The 22,890-nt window shown below is 57.6% G+C and overlaps 2 protein-coding genes across 3 annotated transcripts in view; both read right to left on the reverse strand.

Annotated features, from left to right (window-relative positions):
- Positions 1-157: 157 nt before the first annotated feature.
- Positions 158-16,295, reverse strand: PDK2 (pyruvate dehydrogenase kinase 2). Its single transcript, XM_045488453.1, has 11 exons — positions 16,018-16,295; positions 13,983-14,124; positions 7,236-7,307; positions 6,657-6,841; positions 6,052-6,141; positions 5,758-5,835; positions 3,020-3,096; positions 2,829-2,927; positions 2,557-2,664; positions 1,828-1,941; positions 158-1,249 (listed from the first exon to the last, which is right to left on the reverse strand). Exons 1-11 carry the CDS (start codon positions 16,133-16,135, stop codon positions 1,109-1,111), a joined length of 1,224 nt encoding a protein of 407 aa, XP_045344409.1. The 5' UTR covers positions 16,136-16,295; the 3' UTR covers positions 158-1,108.
- A 4,576-nt stretch (positions 16,296-20,871) lies between these two features.
- ITGA3 (integrin subunit alpha 3) overlaps positions 20,872-22,890 on the reverse strand; it is a 31,289-nt gene continuing 29,270 nt past the window's right edge. The window contains exon 26 of one of the 2 annotated variants that reach the window (XM_045488454.1): positions 20,872-22,267. In XM_045488454.1, the coding sequence (XP_045344410.1) occupies positions 22,112-22,267 (156 nt within the window). In that variant the 3' untranslated portion in view covers positions 20,872-22,111. The remainder of the gene's footprint in view (positions 22,268-22,890) is intronic. The other variant, XM_045488455.1, reaches the window with a different exon arrangement.

The raw sequence follows: 22,890 nt of genomic DNA on the forward strand, positions 1-22,890 counted from the left end.
TTGCCTGGTGCTGTGCTCGTGGCAGACACTGAGTCATGCCCTGGGCCGGGTGTCCTGGGCGCGTCATACGGTAGTCACAGGGACTGCAGTCTGCGTGTGTTGTTTATGCATGTGGATCTCCTTCCCCCCCGCCCAGGAAAGCAGCCAGGACACGGTCTCATTCAATCTCCTCTTTACTGTGGATGTCACGGTCATCATCACAGCCACTAGGAGGAACACACAACTTTAACCCCCTGTGTGCTAAGGGGAAGGGTGGGGGCTTTCAGGGCTATAAAACGAGCTATGCACATAGAGCATTCTAGGGAGAAAGCCACCCCAAGCACCTGCGTGTCCAGGCACAGTGGGAGGTGGGGTCTGGAGCTCAGGTGGAACCGTGTGGCTGTGGGGCCGGCAGGTGGGTGTGTGCATGTGAGGACATGCCAGGGGAGGGCTTGGGAGGTGCCTGAGGGGCTCTGAGAAGCTTGGCTGAGGGCAGCTGATCTCTGGGGCCTCCCAGGGTCTCCCACTTTAAGGGTGAGCCCTGGGTGAGAACTCCCGCCTCCTAACCTTGACCTTCAAAGTTCCGGGTGGAGGGAGGCGCTGTCGGACCAGGTCCCCAGCCAGGGGCCCAAGGGTGCAACCCCCTTTCTCCACCCGGGGACGCCCGGCTCCTTCCTAATGCTGACACTGGACGAGGGCCAGGATGCCTGCACGGGCTGGGGGAGGAGGAGAAGGCAAGCAGGGTGTCCACTTGGAAGGTCAGGGCCGTGGAGGGCAGTGAGGGGGACCCAGGACCCCTGGCAGCAAAGTGGCAGCCCTGGTCTCAGAAGGAGGACTGCCATGGAAACATAGCTCTGGGATACCCCATCAGGATGGAGACGGTCCCCCGTCCTCAGGCATTGCCCACCGAGCCTGAACACCAGGGAGACTACTTAGGGGTCTCCGTGGAGACAGAGATTGGCACTTAGGGGCCCCCCATGGACTGGTCACCATGATTTCCACAGAGACAGAAGCTGGTCATCAGGGGGAGCCTCCCCCCCACCTGGGGGGGGGCTGGGGAGGGTCACCGTGGTGGCCAGTCCCAGAGACAGCAGTCCATCCTCTCAGGTGCAGGGGAGCGAGGCGGCCCCTAGCTGACACGGTAGGTGGACGTGTTCTTGGGCTCCGTGCTGGGCACACACCAGTCGCCCGCCTCCTGGATGGTCTGGTAGTGACGCCAGGCTGACTTGTTGTAGACGGGCAGGCGTTCCACGGAGTCCGTGGACAGGGCCTGGAGAGCACTAGGGTCAGCTTGTCCCGCTTCCCAGCGCCTCACCCACTCCTCAGGAGATCGCCCTTTCCCCCTGGGTGGGTTGTGGTGGCCTCTGAACGTGACCATGTCTGAGTCAGCCCAGCCAGGTGCCAGACACTGGCTGAGACAACTGACCCTGGCCCAGAAAGACCCACGAAAGGACCTGTCCCTTCTGTGCCTTGCTCCTGCCCATTCAGGGAGGCTGCTCACTGAAAAGGTCAGGGAGGCAGAGGGAGGGTAGGCTGTGACCTTGAACAGGGTCACGGACGCTGGGCCTCAGTCTCTTCCTGAGCTGAATGACAAGTTCTCTATGGTACGCCCCTTCCTCCTGGGTATAAGAAGTCAAAGGCCCCCAGAACAGGGGTCTTGGTCATAGACCGTGAACTTCCTTAAATTGCCTGCCGGGTTGGGAATGCCTGGGGGTTGGGGAACTATAGCTTTGCTCTGATTCTCGGTCTGGAATGGGGAGAGGACTGGGGGGATGGAGAAGAAACCCAACAGCAGGCCGACACGCCAGGAAACCCCACAAGCCGGGCCCTGCGGTCTAGGAGCCTCACCTTGAGGTAGATGACAGCATCGGTCCCAAAGCCCTCCATGGAGAAGAGCTGCAGGTCTCCCTGGAAGTACTTGGCGTAGAGGCGGGAAATGGGGAGCCCGTACCCGAAGCCAGCCTACAAGGGGGCAGCAAGGGAGCGTGATGTGGAGGCTGGTGCTGGGCCTCCTAGAGCTGCAGGGACCCATGTGCCGAGTTGGGGTTAGGGCCAGGGGATTCCCAGGATCCCCCGGGGGTGAGGGAAATGGGTCTGGTGGAGCCAGAAAGGCTGAGCCGTCTCAGCTGGGGTTGGTAGGAAGCAGGGGAGGCAGAGGAGCTTGGCCCTGGGAGCCAGTGGGTCTGGACAGGTCCAAGGGCTCCCGTTCCCACACCTCCTGCTCTGCTGGGAAGGCAGGGAGGTGCTGGAGAGTGAACAAAGCAGAGAGAGAGGCAGTAACTTCGTGGGGCCCTAGTGTGAGAGGGAGAGGTGAGGAAAGGTGACAGACAGATACCTGCAGGTCAGGTCAGAAGGCAGCCACAGGCTGGGGGGTGGGGGGAGTGGGAGACGTGCCCTCCCCCGCCCCCCAACCCCCCAGACTGGGAAAGGTGACTGACACCACACACAGCCATACAAGAACAAAGGCCACGGGAATCGAGGAGGCAAGTGATGGGGACAGTGACTGTTTGAGGAGGTGAAAAGACAGGCATCCTTTAGGAGGTGGGGGTGGGGGGGACTGGAGAGAAGCCGTCTCACCAGTGGGGTCCCTCCAGTGCCTGGCTGGGGGGTGGGGGCTGTGGAGTACATGTAGCTGAAGAGTCGCTCGATCTTCCTCAGGGGGACTCCCCCACCCCGGTCACTCATCTGGGGGAGACGGATATGTCGTCAGTGCTCACGCCGCCCACACCCTGACACCCCTGACCCTCTCTTGGTCGTCCCCATCCCCAGGGTCTTCTCTGAGCCCATCTCATGGTGGGAGGGAAGTTCCCACCCCGCTGTCCTCCGGGCCCAAACCAAGAGCCACATACTTTGATGGACAGATCTTCCTCACCCAAGGCCACCATGACCTTGATAGGTGGGAGGACAAGGCTGGACTCGTGGCTTTCCACAGTTGCGCGCATGGCATTCTGTGAAGGGAAAGGGGGAAGTGATGAGTGGGAGCAGCCTGGCCCAACCACCCCCAACCCCACAGACGGAGGGCCATCCCCCGCCCCCTTACCTTGAAGAGTTCAAAAAGCATGTGGTAGAGGTGGGAAGGGACATAGACCATGTGAATTGGCTGTTTGGAGTTGGAGGCTGCGGGGAAAGTCAAGACCAAGGATCAGAAAACTGTCGAGAGGTCACCATTCTGCATTCATTCACTCAGCACCTAGGACCCAGCACTCAACCACCCATCTATCGTCCAACCATCTGCTGGGCCACCCATCCGGCAATTGTTCATCCAGCTGTCCATTCATTCGGCGTCCGTTCAACCATCTATCTATTCATACGGTACCCATCCGTTATAAAATGTCCGTCCATCCATCTGTTCGTCCATCCATCCAACCACTGATGTTTAATGGTCAACATTTATGAATTCCTCCAACTACCCATCCAGTGTCCATTCAACCATCCAACTGTCCCTCAACTATGCATCTATTCAAACATCTATCCTTCTCAGTTATCCATGCATCCAGAGGGTGCAGATCCATCCTGCTCTTGATCCACTGTTTATCGAGCCACCCATCCACTCAAGAAGTATCTATCCATCCTATATCCAGCCTCCTAGCATTCACCCGGACACCAGAATCCCTGGGAGTTCTTTTTTTTTTTTTTTTTTTTTAATGTTTATTTATTTTTGAGAGAGAGACAGAGCACAAGTGGGGGAGGGGCAGAGAGAGAGAGGGAGACACAGAATCCGAAGCAGGCTCCAGGCTCCGAGCCGTCAGCACAGAGCCCGACGCGGGGCTCGAACCCACAAACCACGAGATCATGACCTGGGCCGAAGTTGGTTGCTTAACTGACAGCCACCCAGGGGCGCCCCCTGGAGAGATTTTTTAATCCAGTGGGGGGAGGGGAGAGGTGCTGCACATGACTCTTTTTTTTTTTTTTTTAATTTTTTTTTTTAACGTTTTTATTTATTTTTGAGACAGAGAGAGACAGAGCATGAACAGGGGAGGGTCAGAGAGAGAGGGAGACACAGAATCTGAAACAGGCTCCAGGCTCTGAGCTGTCAGCCCAGAGCCCGACGCGGGGCTCGAACTCACGGACCGTGAGATCATGACCTGAGCCGAAGTCGGATGCTTAACCGACCAAGCCACCCAGGCGCCCCTGCACATGACTCTTAGAGCAGCACTCTGCCCCTCAAGAATCGCTCTGGCCTGGAGAGTTTCTTGGTGTCTTTTCCAGGTACCTGGCACAGAGCTTTGTAGCAGGAGCTCAAAAAGTGTGCAGTGGATTAAGGAATGAAGGAATCTCAGGCCCTGCGCTGGGCAGTGGGGCATAAAGTTGAATAAAACTCAGCCCTACCATCTTGGAAATTCAAGTCTGGACAAACACACAACTGACTTTCACATTGGGTGTGGTACCCAGAGCTATGTGCCAGGCCCTGAACTTGACCCCAGGGATACTGAAGTAAAGTAGCCTGTCTCTGCCCTTCTATCTTTGTCCTCAAGGAATTCAAACAGAGGTAGGTGGGTGCCCAACTATGTTTTCTAGGAGGTGCAGGAAGGCTTTTCCGAGGACCTGAACTTGAACTGGGCCTTAAGGATGTGGGCAGCATGACTTCCAGGCATGAAATACCTACCTAGGTTTCTGGAACCCAGGTAGAGGGCGGCTAAGGAGCAGGTGGGGGAGGGGAAGGGTACAGAAACTTCCAGATCCCTGATGGCCCTTTCTCCTATGCCCCTGATTCATCAGCAGGTCCTGGCCTCTCTATTTCTTTTTATCAAATCTACCCTTTTTTTCGTCTCTGCTGCCTTGCCCTCCTGTGGATTCCTGCAGTGACCTCCTAACCGGTCTTCCTGAGGTCTCACCCACCCCCTCCAACCTCTAAATATCTTCACAACGTAAGTCAGACCCTGGCATCGCTGTGTTTCAAATCCTCTGATGGGCTTCCCGCTGCACACAAAATCCCAGCTCCTGTCTGTGGCCATGGGCCCTGCGTGCCCTGGCCTCTGTCTCCAACCCCTTCCCGCCCATCTCCCAGCCCACTCACTGGTCCTGCTGGTCCCTGACCACCCCATCCAAAGTAGGACCCTTGCAGCCACCTTCTTGTATCCCCTCTTGCCTTCCTCTTTTGGTAATAGACACCCTCTCCCCCAAAGTTTTAACGGGCACATGGCTGCCCAGCTAGACTGAATTCCCAGGCTCCCTGGCAGCCGGGCATGGCCAGGTGACTTAGGGGAGTGACTGTCCACCCCCTGAGCCCTGCCTTCTACATCTTCTTCCCCTTCTCCAGCTGGAGCTGAGACCTCAGGGTGGGTGGCCAGCTCTGACTGCTCTGCCCCAGGGGCTGGAGAGGGGGAAACCTCTCTTTTAATTAAGCCACTGTTGTCTGGATTCTGGAAGGGCAGCCAAATTGATACCCTATTAAATACGCCGCTCCTCGCCATCGCTGTCGTGTGACCTCATCTTGCTTCCTCCCCATCACTTGTCACCATCTGAAATTAGCTTGTTTATTATTTGTTCACTGGCTAACACCCAGCACCAAGAACGTAGCCTCCACGAGAACAGAGTGCCTTGCCTGGCGTGTTTACTGCCTAATAAATGCTTAATATAAATTAGTAATGATACTGCTAATAATAAGTCAATACTAGCTCTGTTTCTGCCCCATCCAGTGCTTTTCCTTTTTTTCCCCCCCCCCAGTTCTTTTCCTGACTCTCCCATATCACCTTCTACTCCGGAGCCCTTAGACAAACACACACACACACACACACACACACACACACACACACACACACGGCCTTGTTCACTCACTATTGATCTCTTGGATCTCCAAGTCAGGGGAGGCCATGTAGTACTTGTCACACAGGAGCTTGGCCATATCATAGGCATCTGAGAGAAGAGAGGGGCCATTTAGGGAATGGGGCGGTCCCAGCAGGCAGCCGGCCCTCTTGGCACTGGCTTGGGGGGGGGGGTGGGCCTCGCTAACATTACACCCAAGGGGACGAGGCCTCCACCCGCCGGGGAATGGCTCAGCCTCGGGCCAGGTGGCCTGAAGGGGGTCTCTGGGGCTCCTCCGTGTGGGCCAGCACGGCGGGTACGGCTTACCCTTCACCACCTCGGAGACGTTGCAGTTGGGGTCGATGCTGCCAATGTGTTTGGGGTGGGCCGGGTTGGTGCTGCCGTCAAAAATCAGGGCTGTAGGCAGGAAGGAAGGGTGCTGTCCGTGGGGCTCCCCTCCTGCCCCCAGGGCTCTCTGACTCCACCCCTAAGTTTAACACCTCTCCCCCCCACCTCCTCCCCGTCTGGACTGTTTGCAGACCTGAAGTCTGCTCAGAGAGCCTCCTCCCCCACACAGCCCACATTACATTTCTTCCTGCTTCTGCTAAACCACTTACAAAAATGATTTTCCCCGTCCCGCATCAGAAATGATCTGAGCATGAGGAACTCATTTGACTTTCAACTGGTTACAATCTCTCAACAATCACAGTGAATACTTTGGGACTGGGGGACTCGGAACAGCAAACTGTTGCCGAAAGTACTAGAGAGGGTTTTGACGAGTACCACACGGGACAGTGTGTAGGGAGGGAACATGATTTTGCATCCTACAGACACGGAGAACAACACGCCTCATTGCTGCTGTGTTCCTTCTCTGCCGTGGAGCCAGGATCCCTCTTCCGGGTCCTGAGCCACCTGCCCCAGCCCCCGCTCACTGTGCTGGTTGATGAGCATGCGGATGGAAATGCGGCTGAGGTAGAAGCGGTCCAGAAAGTACTGGATGTTCTGGTTGGAGACCGGGTCGTCGCCGTAGGTGTCCTTGTACTCCAGCACGCCCTGCGCCATGGTGGGCACCACGTCGTTGTGGCGGTTCCGGATGGTGATCAGGGCATCGGTGAACCTGCAGGGCACGGCGGCTGTCGGCCCCCCGCCCTGTCCCAACCCTGGGGCCCCCTCGGGCTCCTCCCCACCTCTGACCTCCTCTCCCCGAGTCTTCATTCACTCGACCCTTCCCAACCTGACGGACACACGGTGCCTTCCCCACTGCTTCCCAAGCCCGCCCTGAATCTCCCACCGCCTGTCTGACAGCTGGGAACTCTTCACGGGCAGGGGCTCGGATCCCCCAGTCAGACTCAGGGACACCGAGGCCAGGGGCCAACTCCCCCCTCAGCCTAGATAGCCTTGAGGACAGAGGTCATTTCTTCCATCCTCCTGGCATTTCTGCATCTGGGCTGTGACCCCGAGCCCCCTCGCCTGCACCTGCCCTCCTGCCCCCGGTGGAGGCCCTCACTCACTGGCTCAGGGTACGATGGTCCTCGGGGTCTTTGTCCAGGAACTCCATGATGTCCAGGAGACTTTGGACATACCTGTGTGCAGTGGGGGAGGGGGGACATGACCTCAGCTCCAGGCCAGGCCCGGCCCCCCTTTCCACCTGACAGCTGGCCCCATGCCTGTCCCGCCTCTACGGTGGGCGGCACCCGAACGGCACTGGTCGACAGGCCGCACCACACTTTTTCCCAATGCGTTTCATCTGTATGCGAATCTCCCTGACAACACAGTAAGTTATGCAAGAACATCTCTCATTTGCTGGTCCCCCATATAGCACCTTTGCTTTGGGATCTAAGAATGGCAGTCTCAGGAGGGCACTGGAGATCATCCCACGCCCGGGGCCTCATGGATTACGGACCAAGATTCTGCAGTGAGAGGAGGCTGGAGCAAGTCACTTAACCTCCCTGAGCGCCCTTCACGGAAACCGACCGTAACATCTGACCTGTCGGGTTGCTGTTTCATCCCACGGGGCACGGCTGGCCAGCCCGGGGCATGTTGGAGCCCAGGCTCAGTGAGGATTATAGCCTAATACTCTGGGCTGGGCACAGGAGCCGTGCAGTCTGCCCAGGGGAGTGGATTTTGAAGGGCAGGTGGGAAGGACACAGGAGTGGGGCAGGCAGGCCCGGCCCTGGCCATGGGTGGGGCTGGAGCCCCCAGCGAACCAGGAAAGCTCACTCCACTCCAAAGGCCCGACAGGGGTACGTGGCCGCCAGGGGTACGTGGCCGCCTGCTGCTCCCATCCGCAGGCCTCGTTGGGAGGCCAATTTCCTCAGGATCTACAAAACAGCTAGGTAACCGGGGGAGTGTTAGGAAGTCCTGAACTCGGGGCAGCAGGGGACCGGCCGGTGAAAGGGAGTCAGGCCCACCCGTGGCAGCAGAGGGTATCAACCCAGAGCCTGTGTCAACCTAGAGCCCCTGTGAGCCGGGACCCCCGCTGTGCCCCGGCTGACATGCCCAGTCCACAGGCTGCTCTCCTGGGGAAGGCCACCAAGCAGAGCCTCTCTCCGGGAGAAACGCTTCTAGCCAGCAGGAAGGGGTTGCCTGGGGCAGAGGGCTGTGGGGCCCAAGAGTCTCTAGGAGAGGCCCCTCCGCAGCAGGAGCATTCCTTTGTACACAGTGCTTTGACCTTGACAGGTATGACGAGCAGGAATTAGCCCCGTTTCACAGGTTCCTCAACTGAGGCCTGAAGCGGCCGTACAGCTGGGAGGTGGGGTAAGAGAAGACTCAAGCCTCCGGCACTCTTGCCAGCCCGTAGTGCCGTCTGCTCAAAATGCTCACCTCCGTGTCCCCGCGGGTCCCTCTGTGCAGAATACCCTTCCCCCTTCACCTACCAACCGCTGTCTTCCCTCTCTTGCTTCAGACAGCGGAGGAGAGAGTGGGAAAGCTGGCTTGGGGGCTGGCTCCACTGAGTCACTGTCCTGGCTTTCCCACTTCGTGTCACTGTCCTGGCTTTCCCACTTCGTGGCTGTGTTGCCTGTGTAAGCCGTGCAGCCTCCCTGGGCCTGAGTTTCCGCCTCAGGAAAACGGAGGGTCTTGTACCTACTGCCATTGCTACCTTTCAGTGAGGGTCGAACATGACCGTTGGCACAGTGCCTAGCACACAGTGAGCACTCTCTAGATGTGTGTCCTTGTCACGAGTGGAGGTTTAAATGTCGCGCTGGGCTTCAAATCCACGTCTGTCTGACTCCAAGTCCACACCGTGTGGCCAGCTGCCTGCCACCTACACTGGTCCTCACAGTGCTGGGGCCGATGTGATGGTGGCCGGCGTTTCCAGGGGGCCAGGCTCGGACAGGGCTCGGCCCTGTGCTTGCCTGCTCCCCTACGTTAGCCTCCACGTTAACCTGGGAGCTAGGTGCTCCTGCTACACCCATTCCACAGATGAGGGGGCTACCGTGCAGAGCAGGGCCTCTCTCTCTCTCTCTCTCTCTCTCTCGTAGGCTGTGTGCCGCCAGATCCCTGTTCCGCCCCCTCACTGCCATGCCCAGGATAAGCTTCACGCTCAGGATTCTGGGAGGGCGAGGGGATCTGGGGAGAACACCTGCAAAGGTGCAAGGCTGGGGTAGATAGAAGAGAGGAAGGGGAGGAAACCAGCTGGGGAGTGGAGCCCAGAACCCCTGGGTTAGAACCCCTGCCGGCCTGCCTCGCAGGGCCTTTCCTTCTGGGGAGTAGTCCTCCCCGGTGGACTCTCAGGAGGGGAGAGGAGAGGATGGGAAGGATTTTCCCAGAGGACCCCGGCCCCGGCCTGAAGCCTTGCAAAGTCTGCTGCACCGGATGTCACGATCGGGTCCTAAAGGGAGAGGCACCGGGGAAAGAGTGAGGCTCGCTGGCTCCTGCACTGCCCCCCGCTCCGAGGGCCGGAGAAAGAACTGGGCTCGGACCCGGGAGGCCCGAAAGCGGTGGTGCAATGACAGGCACGCCACTTCACTTCCAAGTTTATCCGTCCCCCAAACCCATGGCCGGACAGAGCAGGCCCAGCCGGCAGTGGGGGCCCGACACAGCTGCCCTAGGGAAGGCCTGGGCCTGCCGACCTCAGCAAATCAGGCCCCGGGGCGCCTGCCTTCTGGGGCCTTCTAGCCTGCCCAGAGCCCTGGATTTGGGAGGTGGGGGAGGGGTGGGGGTGGCGGAACGTGTGGCGAGGTGGAGGGGGTGAGTGCACACCATGCAGTAACGTCCACAGCCGCTGGGAATAAGAAGTGTGAACGAGGCCGTGGCCATTTGAGGAGGGGGAGGTGACAGACCTGCCCTGCATCGTCCAGATGGAAGCTGCTCTGTGGAGGGGTGCTGGGTGCAGTCCCTGAGCCAGGCAGACTCGGGTCCTGTGGCTACAGAAGCCGCTGAGCCGCTCAGGTCCCCGGCTATAAAGTGGGGTTCACGGCAATAGCACTCTGAGGTTCTCAGTCTCAACTCTGATCCTGGAAGGAGTGGGTGAGGGGGTCGGTGACAATTTGGCCCCAGCCCCAACCCCATGCCTGGGGTACGGCGGGCCCTGGGTTCTCAAGGGCCGTGGTTCCTGTAGGGTTGGGGTGCGGGGTCTAGACCTCACTGACGGACCAGGGAGGTTCATGAGAAGGTGCTGGCCATACGGCCCCCGGCCCCTTTCCCTGCCACCCCTTGGTGGCAGGAGATTCTTAATCTCACTTAACCCCCTACCTTCTGGAAGCACACGCCTACCAGTGCCACGCCCTCCTCCTTGGGCTGGCTTTCTCTCCTGCTCTGTGCTCAGCATCCCTAGGTGGCACACGTTCCGATAAGGGGAGCCCTACTGTCTGTGGCGGACTCGCTTCGTGAGTGTGGAAACCTCTGATCCACGTCGCTGCCCACCCCACCCTCCCCCAAACACAGCACTCTTCCCCTCCCCTCATGCACGCAGCCACCAGGTCACAAGGCCGCTGCTGGAGTCCCGGCTCTCTCACCAGCAGCCTGAGTGATCTCACACCTGTGTCTTCACCTCTCTGAACCTCAGCCTGCTCATCTATGAAATGGGGATAAAAACAAGGCCTCCTTCCTCGGGCGGTCGGGAGCGCTAAGTGCGGGAATACACGGACATGCCTAGTTCCTGATGCACAGCAGGCCCTCCGGGTCTGTTTGCTTTGGTCATTGCCATCGCTATTATTACCACATTGTCTAAGAGAACCTCGGCCACAGTCACAGATCTTTGGCCTGGAGGCACTGCCGCCCCGGAGCTCGGGGCATCTAACGGTGGCATCTGCCCTTAGAACCGGGATGGATCCCCATTTTACGGGGGAGGAAGCCGAGGCTCAGGGAGGCCAGAGGCTTGCCAAGGATGAAGGGTCCAGCAAGCAGCAAAGCCAAGCCTCAAAGTCAAGTGTGCTGACACCGACACCAACGACCAGGGCTTTCTACTCTCTTCCAGTCGCTTCCAAAACAGGCGCCCTCTGCACCAGGTCTGCCTGGTTGAAACAATTTATCAGGTTTATTTAAAACCAGGAATGCTCAGCTTGTCCACACTGACCCTCCACCCTTGCCTAGACTCTCTCAGCAGCTGAGAAACTCGCTAGCTATCGCCACATCTTAGCACCACTGCCTCTGATTGCATTTGCACAGGCCTCTCCCATTTCCCAAGGGACGGCATTTCCTCCCTACCCATCAGACTCTGAGGACAGTGGCCCTCCTGCCAGGCTCCTTGGTATGTGGTCCCCCTGCTGTCGTGCGAACCCTGCCCACCTCCACCTCTGCATCCAAGCTCCTGGAGGAGGTATGCACTCTCTCACAGGCAGCCACCTCGTCCCCATCGGAAAGTCCTTCCTCCCCTCACACTTCAGCTTCTCTTGCTGCGGCCGATGCCCGTTTTCTGGAAAAAAAACCTCAGCAGGCTTCTCTTCAGTGTACCAGGACACTCACTCTAGCAGTCCCGTCGCCTGCTCTCCTGTGAGTTAAATCATCCACCGGGAGGGGTTCTCTCTTGTCTAACTCCGCTCCCACCTTCTGTTGCTGGACGCCACTTCCAAGCTTTCGGGGAAGAAAAGCCAGGCCAAGCCCGCCCATGTGCAATTCACTCTCAGGAATGGCCTGTGCAGGAGCCTGGGGGCGTCACGGGCAGTTCAGCAGCTCCCTGCTCCCCTACACCCTGACAGACATCCTCCGGCTCTCCTAGGAACACGGCGTCCCGGGAGGGGCCCGAGAGGGCCTGTCTTGGAGTCAGGGACCTGCTGGAGAGGCAGTCAGCCAGTCAGCCGGGCAGAGCCGGAGGAGGAGCGGGGGACCAGATGGCACCTTCTGTCTCCTCCCTGCGACTTCCACACGCCCCATGGTGGGAAATGCCAGCTGGCTCAGATGTCCTGCACTTCAGAGGGACAGGGCCCAGCGAGGGGTGACCTGGTGGGGCTATAGGAAGACCAGTTTCCGCCCTCCCCCCTTCACAGCTTGTATCCAAAGCACTATAGGCACAGAGTGAGGTCTCAGAGGCCTGCCTCTACACCTCGGCACTGGCAGTTCCAAGGCCTGGAATGCCCTTCCCTTCCTTCTAGTTCTAGGCTCACAGAGGCACCCTGTAAGGCCCAGGGATGTATTGCCTCCGCTATGCGTCCATTTCAACTTCCCCACAACTTTCTGCTTCTTTTTCTAAACGTCTGTTAATTTTGAGAGAGAGAGAGAGCATGTGCATGCGAGGGAGAGGGGCAGAAAGAGAGAGGGAAAGCGAGAATCCCAAGCAGGCTCTGTGCCACCAGCGCAGAGGCGTGTGCGGGGCCGAAACCCCTGAACCGAGATCATGAGTCGCCCAATACACTGAGCCACCCAGGCAGGTGCCCCTTCCCCACAACTTTCTGACTCAGTGTGCACCTTCTATGCGCCTGGCCTTGTGCACAAAACGCTTTCCTTACTGCGTCTCATTAAGTTGGAGAAAGTCCTGCGTGTGCCTATCCACGCGTAGCAAAAATGCTGGAAAGGCCCCAATAAAACCTTATGAAACGCTACCAGTGTTTGGTTACGGGGTGGAGGGTAGTGGCTGGCATTCTCTTCTAGCTGCTTTTCCGTGTTTTCCAAATGTCCAAGTGGGCATGTTATACTTCTACAATGAGGAGAAAAACCTAACCGATGTTACTTTTGAATAATATTTTGGTTCTTGTGGGGGGCGCCTGGGGGGCTCAGTCGGTTGAGCGTCCGACTTCAGCTCAGGTCATGATCTGGCGGTGCGTGAGTTCGAGCCCCGCGTCGGGCTCCGTGCTGACAGCTCGGAGCCTGGAGCCTGCTTCGGATTCTGTGCCTCCCTCTCTCTGCCCCTTCTCTCTGTCTCTCAAAAATGAACCAACGTTAAAAAATTTTTTTAATATTTTGGTTCTTAAGTAAAAGTAACTCTCCAGCAGCTCATTGCTCCCACCGCTACCTATGGAGCTCTTAATTTACCCACTCTGCTCCCTACCAGATCGCAGGCTCCCTGAGGGCAGTTGCTGCTGCTGTTTTCCCGTACCCAGCATGGCCCTGGGCTCACAGCAGGTGTGGACCCATGCTCCTGAATCCAACAGGGATCCACAGCCACATCACACCATTGCCAGAAGAGCCAGCAAAGGGCTTCTGCACAGGTACCACCAAAGACCAACAATGATTAGCCACTTTCGTGCCCCTTACAAACTCCTGTTTGTTCTTCACGTGACTGGCCGTTGATTGATGCCGTCCAGTTACTTAACCGGGGACAGAGTTCTAGAGTGACCTTTGCTGAGGATTTCCCTCTGCTACTGCTACGACTTTTGGGCCTTGCCCCTCCAAAGTTCTTGGGGGTAGGTACTGTGCCTGGGTCTGAGTGTTTCCCAACATCCCAAACAGTCTGACTTGTAGCTTGGATTACATAATTTGAAACTTCGTTTCTTTCTGTTTCCCTGGCCCTGCAATGTTGCCCCAGATAAACATTACCCGGTAGGTGCTGGCTTTTCAGAACCAGGGCCAGTGGCGAATGGTGACAGGAGCTTGGTTTGAGTTTTGGCTGCGGAAAACGATTTCCCAGGGGGATCCTGGGTTTCCAGAGGAAGGAGAGTGGTTAAGTATAGGGATGGCCCACAGGCATGGAGGCTAGGAGCTTTATCTTGGCCTCGCATTCCACTTGACCTTGGGCAACTCTCTAGCCTCTTGGAGCCTCTGTGCTTCCCCACTGTCCCCACCTCCCTCAAGGCTGCTGGAAGCACAAAGACTCCATCTCTGAGCCCAGGGGCATCTGGCAGCGTCATGGGCAGTGGAGTGGGAGTGGCCAGGGGTCTCACCAGCTCTGGACCAGCTGTACCGAGGGCGTGCTCAGCACCCGGTCGGGAAGCAGGTTAATCTCTTTCATGATGTTGGCCAGGCGCACGGGCAGCTCCTGCCTCAGGAAGGTGAATGAGGTTTTCTCACAGGCATTGCTGGACCCTAGAGGGAGAGAGAGAGAGAGAGAGGGGAGCCCACCAGGCTGCAAACCACTGGAGCCACTGATCATCTCAGGGTCAGGTGGAAAAAAATCCTTCACTTCCTGAGAGTGCAGAGAAGTGACCAGGGGCACAAAACAAAGCAGCTCTCCTAAGCCCCTGCACTGTTCTCACCTCCATACCACCCCTCCGAACCCTCTTCAAGCTTGCGTCCTCTCCCCAGCCCCCACTGACCCCTGCTTGCCTTCTACCGCAGGGTACAGGGCCACTCCCAGGCACTCTTGGAGCCACCTCTGGCCTAAGCGACCTCACTTTGTGTCTTTCTGTCTCTCTTAGCAGAAGCTCCAACTGCAGAGTAGAGGGGGTGGGGTGGGGCTGATCCAGGTGGGCAGAGAAGCCCGGGAAAACCACCCCTTCCCGGGGCTGGAAATGGCCGAGGGGAGCTAAGCCTGGTCCATCGCAGCTGCAGGGGCCCAGCGTCATTGTGGGCCCAGGCCGTCCTCATCTAGGCTGGTCTTGATGACCACTGTAGAGTTGCTCTTGCATTAATGCCTGCCTGTGGGGCAAACAGGGCCCAGGCTTGGGAACCCAAATACCTTGGTCCTTGGTCTGGCTTCAAGATGAAGACCAAGTGATAGACTAAGGCCATGGCCTAGGGTCAGAAGACCTAGATTCGAGTCGAAGTTCTGCTCCCAACTCTGCCACCAAGGGCATGTCACCGTCCTTCTGAAGATCTGTTTCCCCCACTGTACTACAAGTGGACCCAACCCTACTACGAGCCCCACCTAGCCCATTTCTATAACTGGGGTCCAGTTTGGACCGGACAACTGCTGGTGGCTGGGAATGGGCCCAGGAGGCTTTCCTACACGGGGACAGCTCGAACAGGGCAGGGGGACAGGCAGACAAGTCCTGGGGAACAGGGGCCCTGTGTCCTGGCTGCCACCTCCCCACCCCCTCCCATCGGTGACGCAGCTGTAACTTGAGCCAGGCACTGTCTCTTCAACTCTTGAGAGACCTGGGCATCCCCTCCTAATCCCCAGCTGGCACCACGGAAATACATGTAGACAGACAGGGCCCACACAATGCCTGTTTCAGTCGCCACACTGGCACAGCTTTGCTTCTGCTCCAGAGGCACCCCCAGGGCGCTGCTGGTGGGTGATCCTGGCCCAGAAACCTAGGGACAGCCAAGGCTGCAAGCCTCCTGACTCCACCTCATGGTGCCCCAGGCCTTGGCCCGGTTGGGGACAGGGAGCCAGGCCCAAACAGATTTGCTCTTCAAGTGTCCTTGCCCACTGGGACAGCTGGGGGCCAGCTCCTTCAGCGGGTAGAGGTATAGGGACCAGCGACCTCCCTCCTGTTGACACTTTCTGAAAGAGCCTGGGCCCCACCTGACCCCAGGGTGCCCAGCCCAGCCCAGGTCTTCTTCCAGATGGTTGCACCTCCCAATCCTGCCTTGTTACTGCCACCAGCATCCCCGCCCTATTTCCTCTCCAACTCCTACCCTTTGAGCCACTAGGGCAACCACCGTTAACCCTTTCTGTCTGGATATATGCCACTCCCTTCCTACCCTAACATCATCGCCTCATTGCCCCTTACTCCAAGACCTCTCGCAAAGCCCAGCAAGACATCTGGACCCCTCCTTCTCAGTGCTCCCACTTCCCATTAACGACCTAGTCCAGAGCTCTTCCCCAGGGCACCTTAACCCTTTCAGGGCCAGTCCCGGCCCCCCCCCCCCCTTAACCCTTTCCTGCCTGGTACCCTTCCAAGCAACCCTTCGCTGTCACGCAGGGCCTTTCTTCTCCTCCGCATTGATCCTTCAAGACCAGGGCCTCTTCACTTACCGCCCCCCGGCGCCCCGCGGGCCCCCGCGGCCAGCCGCCCCCCGCGCACTCCGTACCGAAGTCCAGAAACTGCTTCATGGACAGCGGGGACGGGGAGAACTTGCTGAAGTGTTCGATGTACTTGGGCGCCCCTGCCAGGGACGCATTTTTCAGCAGCGCGCGGACCCAGCGCATGGCGGCGGCGGCGGCGGCGGCGGCTGCGGCGGCAGCGGCCGCTGCTCGGGCTCGGGCTCCAGTCCCTCCGCGGGCAGCGCTGGCTCTAGCGGCGGCCCAGCCCGGCCCAGGGACTGGGGCCCGCGGCCTCCTCCCCGCCCCGGTCCCGGCAGTCCTCCAAGCCCCGGCCAATCGGCTCGTCGAGGTGCTCTGACGTCGCCAATGGCCGCTCACAAACAACCCCGGCAGAGCCAATCGCCTCTTGCCCCGGCACGTGGCTTCCCCTGGACCCGCCCCCTTAACCCGTCCAGGCCCGGCGAGGCCCGTTGTTTTCTTGGGTCGCACCGAGGGCCCGCCCCCCCCGAGCGTTCGTTCCGCCCTTTCCTCCTCCGGGCCAAGCCCCGCTTAACCCCTGACTCCCCAGAGGTCCGTTATTCCTCCTTTCCACTTCCCTTCCCGCGCTCTCCCCGAATCTCCTTCGCTCGCCTCCCCTGAAATTATCCGGATAGTTTTCAACGAATCCCTTCCCTCCCAAAGGGACCTGTTTCACCCGCCCGGATCCGTATTTGAGCTCCCCGAGGGGGACGGTCTGGTGGGTTCCCAGTCCGGATGACAGTGATTTAGACTGGAAATGTTTGCAAACTTCGGGATCAAGATGCAAGCCCATGCTCACCCCTCATACAGATTTGCCCCCACCCGCTTCCACACAGATCCAAGCGGCTCGGGAAAAGGCGACACCCAGAGTCAAAACTCTAACGACTGGCGGCGGCGGAGGCAGCCGCCAGCATCGGCGCTATGAGTGCAGTTTACAAAACACTTATTTTATTATTCTCTACTCATTTGACTTGAGAAAGCGACCATCTTCGCCCTGGGCTTCCTTAGAGAAAGGTCCTGGCAGGTGATCTGTGCTGGGGATTGGGGAGCCCTCCCTTCCCCAGTAGCCCTGAGCTCTCATAAGAACTTGGCGCCCCCTCTCGTGGTGGTACGTCCTGACCCCGCCTTGCCCCTTTGATGTTTTCACTCTTTCACTGTTCAGTTCTTGGGCCCCACTGACCAAGTGCCCAATAGGCTCTGGGCTTTGTGCTGGGAACAGGAAACACAGAGAGAATAAAGACGTAGTCTTTCCCCTTGATCGTTTCATTTCTCAGTTTGGGAGGTAGCTGCTTAAGTAAGTAAGTAGTTGCTATATAACAATGTATTACAGTCACCACCGAGCTATGTGGAAGGCTTCACAATGGCAGGGACTCTTAGCTGAACGAATAATAACCTATGTGCCGGGCACGGTTTGCATGCGTTATTTTATTTAATTCTCCAGATGGCTCGATTGTGCTGTTATTGTCCCCATTATACAAATGAGGAAACTGAGGCTCAGGGATCCTTCTCAAATGCAAATCTGAACTTGTTTTCTGTTGTTGTTTTTGTTTGTTTTTTTTAGTTTTGTTTATTGAAGTCACCTCTGCACCCAACACAGGGCTCAAACTCACCGCCCAGAGATCAAGAGTCCCATGCTCTTCCAACTGAGCTGGCCATGAACTTGTTACCTCCCTTGCTCACGGCGGTTCAGTGGCACTCCACTTCTTACTGGCGCCTTTCCTGCTGCTGCATGATGTACTTTGGCTTAACTCTCCAGGTTCATCTCTCCATATTCCCCTGCTCAACTCCCAGCCATAATCATCTACTGCCTTGAACCAGCCTCCAATCTCCAAGACGTTACAAAGGCTGTCTCTTCTGCCGAGATCATTCTTTTTTCTCACCACCTGCTCCTTCTTCAAGTCTCTGACCCTACCAGGATGGGTTATGGGTTCCCTCCAAGGGCTCCTTGGACCTCCCAACCTTAGCACTATTTGGGTCTTATCACACTGAGTGGAAATCGTCGACTGACTCCTCTGTCTCCGCCACTAGACTTGAAGCTTCAGGAGGGCAGGGATGTCTGTGTCTGTGTAATTCACTGCTCGATCTCCAGCCCCAGATATAGCACCTGGCACACAGAAGGGAAAAGAATGTGAAAATAGAATTGGGGTCACCACGGAGACATGCCTCAGAGGCACCAGGGAGGAACAACGAAACATCCTTCCAGCTGGCAATTACATCATTGATGATGTTGGTGAGTGCAGTCCTCAAGATGCCAGGAAGAGTATATGGCATACTACATGTAAAAAGCCCGGCCCTGGGGGCGCCTGGGTGGCTCAGTCGGTTAAGCGTCCGACTTCGGCTCAGGTCACGATCTCGCGGTCCGTGAGTTCGAGCCCCGCGTCAGGCTCTGTGCTGACAGCTCAGAGCCTGGAGCCTGTTTCAGATTCTGTGTCTCCCTCTCTCTCTGACCCTCCCCCGTTCATGCTCTGTCTCTCTCTGTCTCAAAAATAAATAAACATTAAAAAAAAATTAAAAAAAAAAAAAAAAAAAAAAGCCCGGCCCTGGGCCTGGCACATAGTAAATAATCAGTAAATAGCAGCTATTACTATTATTGTCAAAATTTAAGTAATAATGAGAAGGCTGTAAGCCCTGAGGCTAGGTGTAGGAGAGAGATTTCCCGTGATCCTCTCCTTAGTGCTGGACTTCTGAATTTTTTTTTTTAACGTTTATTTATTTTTGAGACAGAGAGAGACAGAGCATGAATGGGGGAGGGTCAGAGAAAGAGGGAGACACAGAATCTGAAACAGGCGCCAGGCTCCAAGCTGTCAGCACAGAGCCCGACGCGGGGCTTGAACTCACGGACCGCGAGATCATGACCTGAGCCGAAGTCGGACGTTTAACTGACTGAGCCACCCAGGTGCCCCAAAGTGCTGGACTTCTGTAATGTGGCCTCTGTGCTTAGGTCTGCAAAGCTTGCTGCAGGGTGATAACGGGAGTGGCATGGTGTGGTCAAGCTAGGTTTAGGTGATGCTGAGGTAACCTCCACCCACACCATGCCCAGATTTCCCACTATATATACAATGCAGGTTGGTAGGGGGTGGGGAGGGGGGGCTCTCAATCCAGGCTTCTACAGCAGCAGCAGCAGCAGCAGCAGCAGAGGAGGGAAAGCCGGGGAGGGCCTCACCCAGCAATTAACTCTCTCAGCCCAGAATCAATCCACTTCCCTTCTGCTCACAACTCACTGGGCAATATTAGTCACATGACCTCATCCAACCAAGAAGGCCCAGGAAGTGCCATCCAGCCATGTGCCCAGAGGGGGAGAATCACCTTATGGGTCCTTTTAGTGACACAAAAGCTGAGACCCTCTTGGGGAACAGTTTGGAGGTGCTACAACTCCAAGGAGCTCCAGAAGCTTGACATGATCGAGGACCCTTTTATATAAAGTGGGATTGCCGCCTCTCTACCATGATGTTTCTTTCATAAAAGTGTAGCACCAGTCCTGAAAATGACTACTTACACTGTGGTGTGTGTGTGTGTGTGTGTGAGAGAGAGAGAGAGAGAGAGAGACAGAGACAGAGACAGAGGGAGAGACTGTGTTCTCATCCAAGCATAAACAGTCTGTCATACACACACACACACACACACACACACACATATGAGACTGGGGGCTGAGCCTGTGAAGGTGGCCAGAGGAAAGTGTAGATCCCTAGATCCCACCTTTTTTCATAAGTAGAAAGTGTCTGCAAAAGACAGGAGTGAGCCGGACTGAGCTCTGCAGCTGGACTTTGCCACCCCATGTGTGGTGTTACTCCCGACTGAGCGAATAACCCAGGTTTTGGAAAATGAACTGGGGGTTCCGATTATTATTGGTTCTGAGAGCTTTGGGTAGTGGCTGGGGTTTTCCTGGAGGAAGTGGAGCTTCCACTGTCAATCATCCCAGAAAGGGGCAATCCCAGCCCAGAAAGTGAGGGGCAGTCAGTGAGGCAGGCTGGGAGACACCCAGGCAGACATCAGCAGGGGGTCCTGGGAGAACAGCCTGGGTTTGTGGGCTCTCAGAGCGGCTGAATAGAGGATCTGCCTCTAGGCTTCACTGAGTAGTAATTTTCAGCCTCCGGGGAAGTCTTCCAAAGGCCATAGCTTTGAGGACGATTGACAGAAGGACCCAAACCACAATTTAGGACAAAGAAGTCATGGGGAAAGCTCCGTCCTCCCAGGCTCGTATGGAAAGGGGGCTTTAGGGAGGGCTTGGCCCAATAATGTGGGCCAAGGGGGCTCAGTACCGAAGCAGCCCTGGAGCAGTGGCCACAAGACTAGGACTGCAGGTACCCCTGCCCAGAGTCTGCGCAATAGATACTAGGACCTTTCCGTCTTTCCAGTCTCGGGTCCCTGGTTCGCCCTCTGATCTACTCAACATGGTGCCTAGGGGCGGGGGTTTGGGTGCAATTGCAGAAAAGCAGGTTCTTATCTGAACCCAGCCACTGGATGAAGGTTCTTGGCTCTCCGCCCTTGCACTCAGCCTCCCTGCACCAGTATCCAGGACTATCTGTTTCTATACAGCAGAGTAGCTTTCTGCCTCTTCCGGACCCTGCACATCACCACCTCTCCCTCCCTCCTCCCTCCCCAGGGCCAGCACACCGTGCACCAAGAAGCCGTTTGGGATTCTATCCAGTCTACTCAGGTCCCCTCCCTGACTTTAGGTTCTGGATCTCAGTTATATGTCCACGACCATCCCTCAGACCAGGACATCACTGAGAGCAGGGGCTGGTATGGCCCCCTCCCCACCTCTAAGATCCCTCCCCGCACCTGGCTTTGTCCGCCCAGGGGTCAGCTAGATGACATCACTATCCAACAGACCGAACTGGGGTTGGTACAGGGTGGGGGTGAATGGAGGCCGATGCAGTGCATAAAAACTGGGAGCTGTTTATTGGTCGCCTGAGAAGCCTATATACAAAGAAGGCACAAGGAGGGGGAGGGAGCCTCCCGCTACAGTACCATGGAAGGGGACAGGGACTGGAAAAGGGAACCGCCAAGAGGCAGGGGTCAGGAGAGGTTCCCTGGAACCAGCCTCAACTTCTAGACTGGGCCTCAGGACCTACCCACGGGGGAGGAGGCAGAGCTAGGTTGGCTCTGAGAAAGCCAAGGACAGCCAAGAACTCTCCTTCTAGGTCCCCTCCCCATGGTCAGTGAGGGCAGAATAGGTTCTGCCCAGGGGGCAGGGCCAGGGCTCCCTCCCTGTTCTACATTCAAGTGTCGCTCCCTCTGTGATCTTGCGTGTGTTGCGGGGGGGAGATTGGGGTGGGGGGGGGAGATGGTCTCTCCAGGCCTTCAGAGGCCTGCGCAGAAGTGGTGTCTCCTCTCTACATCCAACATCTCCTTGGCCCAGGACTGGTCCCCTCCTCTGCTGAGCATTCCACTGAGTTCCCAGGGCAGTCCCGCCGCCACATGTCGAGTTGGCCAGTGGCTTCTGTCCATCTTTGTTCCTCCAGACTGCTCTCGCCAGTGCGGGCCGTGGCCGAGGAGAGAGGCTTCACAGAGGTCCGTGAAGGAAAGCCATCTCGGGGGCCTTCCTTCTAGCTCACTCTGCTCTTGGGTCTGAGCATGCCCAGTCCTGCAAACGCCACGGTGGGCAACCTGAGGCAGGCCCCCGCGCCCTCTGGCATGGGTGCCGGGAGCTGGGGGCCTGGCGCGCCGTTCCTTGTCAGTAGTTTTAGACTTAATAGCAGAGTCAATCCAGTGACTATGGCTCAAGATGGGTCCAGTGTGCATGGGGGAGGTGTCACCACAGCGGGGGCATTTTCCTCCTGGCTCTGGTGGAGGCCCTTTGGCTTGGTTTTGGCACAGGCAGAGGCAGGGCCACGCATGTCCACGCGCCAGCCGTGGGGCACAAGCACAGGCCACAAGCAGGGGGGCCCGCGTGGGTCCAGGGCCCAGGGCTGCGGTGAGCTTGGCGCTGCAGGGCCCGCGACCCCGGCCCTCCTGTGGGGAGCCCGTGGCCGGATAGCCCACGCGCGTGCTCGAAGAGGTGCGTGTGCCTGAGTCTGCTGCTGCCAGCCAAAGGCAGTGGCCCCTGTGGACCGTCCGGGCATAACTTATGATAAATAGAAGGGGGCACCAGGGGGAGCAGGGGTGGGATCGGGGAGGACATCAGTAGTATCGGTCCCGACTCTGCCAGCTGGTGACCCAGTGCTTCTTGGTAGGCACGGTGCTCCCTGGAGGCGGATAGCGCTCCTCCTCCCGGATCCGCACCGCGTGGTACTTGGGCATGATCCGGTAATAGCGGGTCCGCTTAAAGAAGTCGCACTGCATTGGGGTGGGGGTGAAGAAGAGGAAGGGTATCAGCAATCCAGGCCACAGGAAGTTGTGCCCAGCCGCTTCCTCCCCCCACCCAGAGGCCCTCAAAGTTGGGACCCCCTGACCCAAACACATGCCATCTCCCTGCACCGCATCAGGGAGGGCGAGGTTGCCCACCCCATGCCCCAGAGGAAGGAGGAGCTGAGGAGGGCAGAGAGAAGGGAGGCAGATGGAGACAGAGGCGGGGCACTGAGATTGTTGATGAGAGGGCCAGGATGGGTGGTGGTCTCCCCTGACCATGCCGTTGGGGTGGGGGTGGGGCCAGTTTGTCGCCTGGGGGCGGGGGGGGGGGGCTCCAAGGAGGAAAAGTACTAGTTCCCAGGAGAAGGACTCTACTAGTCCCGTCCTTCTCAGGAGGTGTAGACTCACTCCGGAAGTTTGCTGTGTGGCCTAGAGATGGGGCCTCGCCTTGGCCTTGCTCCTTTTCCAAGAAAGCTTTCCCAGAAAGCCAAGGGGCACGGGGAGCATTTTACGGCCCCCTCTTGGGACCCCAAGTCTTCAGGGGAGGCAGTGAGAAGACACGTTGAGCTCTCCCAGGGAGTGGAGGGAGACCAGTGGCCTGCTTTTAGGGG

The sequence above is a fragment of the Leopardus geoffroyi genome, chromosome E1 (genome assembly GCF_018350155.1).
Source record: "Leopardus geoffroyi isolate Oge1 chromosome E1, O.geoffroyi_Oge1_pat1.0, whole genome shotgun sequence".
In the NCBI taxonomy this organism is placed as follows: Eukaryota; Metazoa; Chordata; class Mammalia; order Carnivora; family Felidae; genus Leopardus; species Leopardus geoffroyi.

What these genes read in the sequence shown, in the direction of transcription:
- PDK2 (XM_045488453.1), bottom strand. Translation starts at nt 16,135, where the DNA reads ATGCGCTGGGTCCGCGCGCTGCTGAAAAATGCGTCCCTGGCAGGGGCG. An exon ending in GGAGATCCAAGAGATCAATA is followed by an intron (nt 3,097 to 5,757) that starts GTGAGTGAACAA and finishes CTTTCCCCGCAG; the next exon opens with CCTCCAACTCCAAACAGCCA. An exon ending in AGGAAGATCTGTCCATCAAA is followed by an intron (nt 2,665 to 2,828) that starts GTATGTGGCTCT and finishes CGTCTCCCCCAG; the next exon opens with ATGAGTGACCGGGGTGGGGG.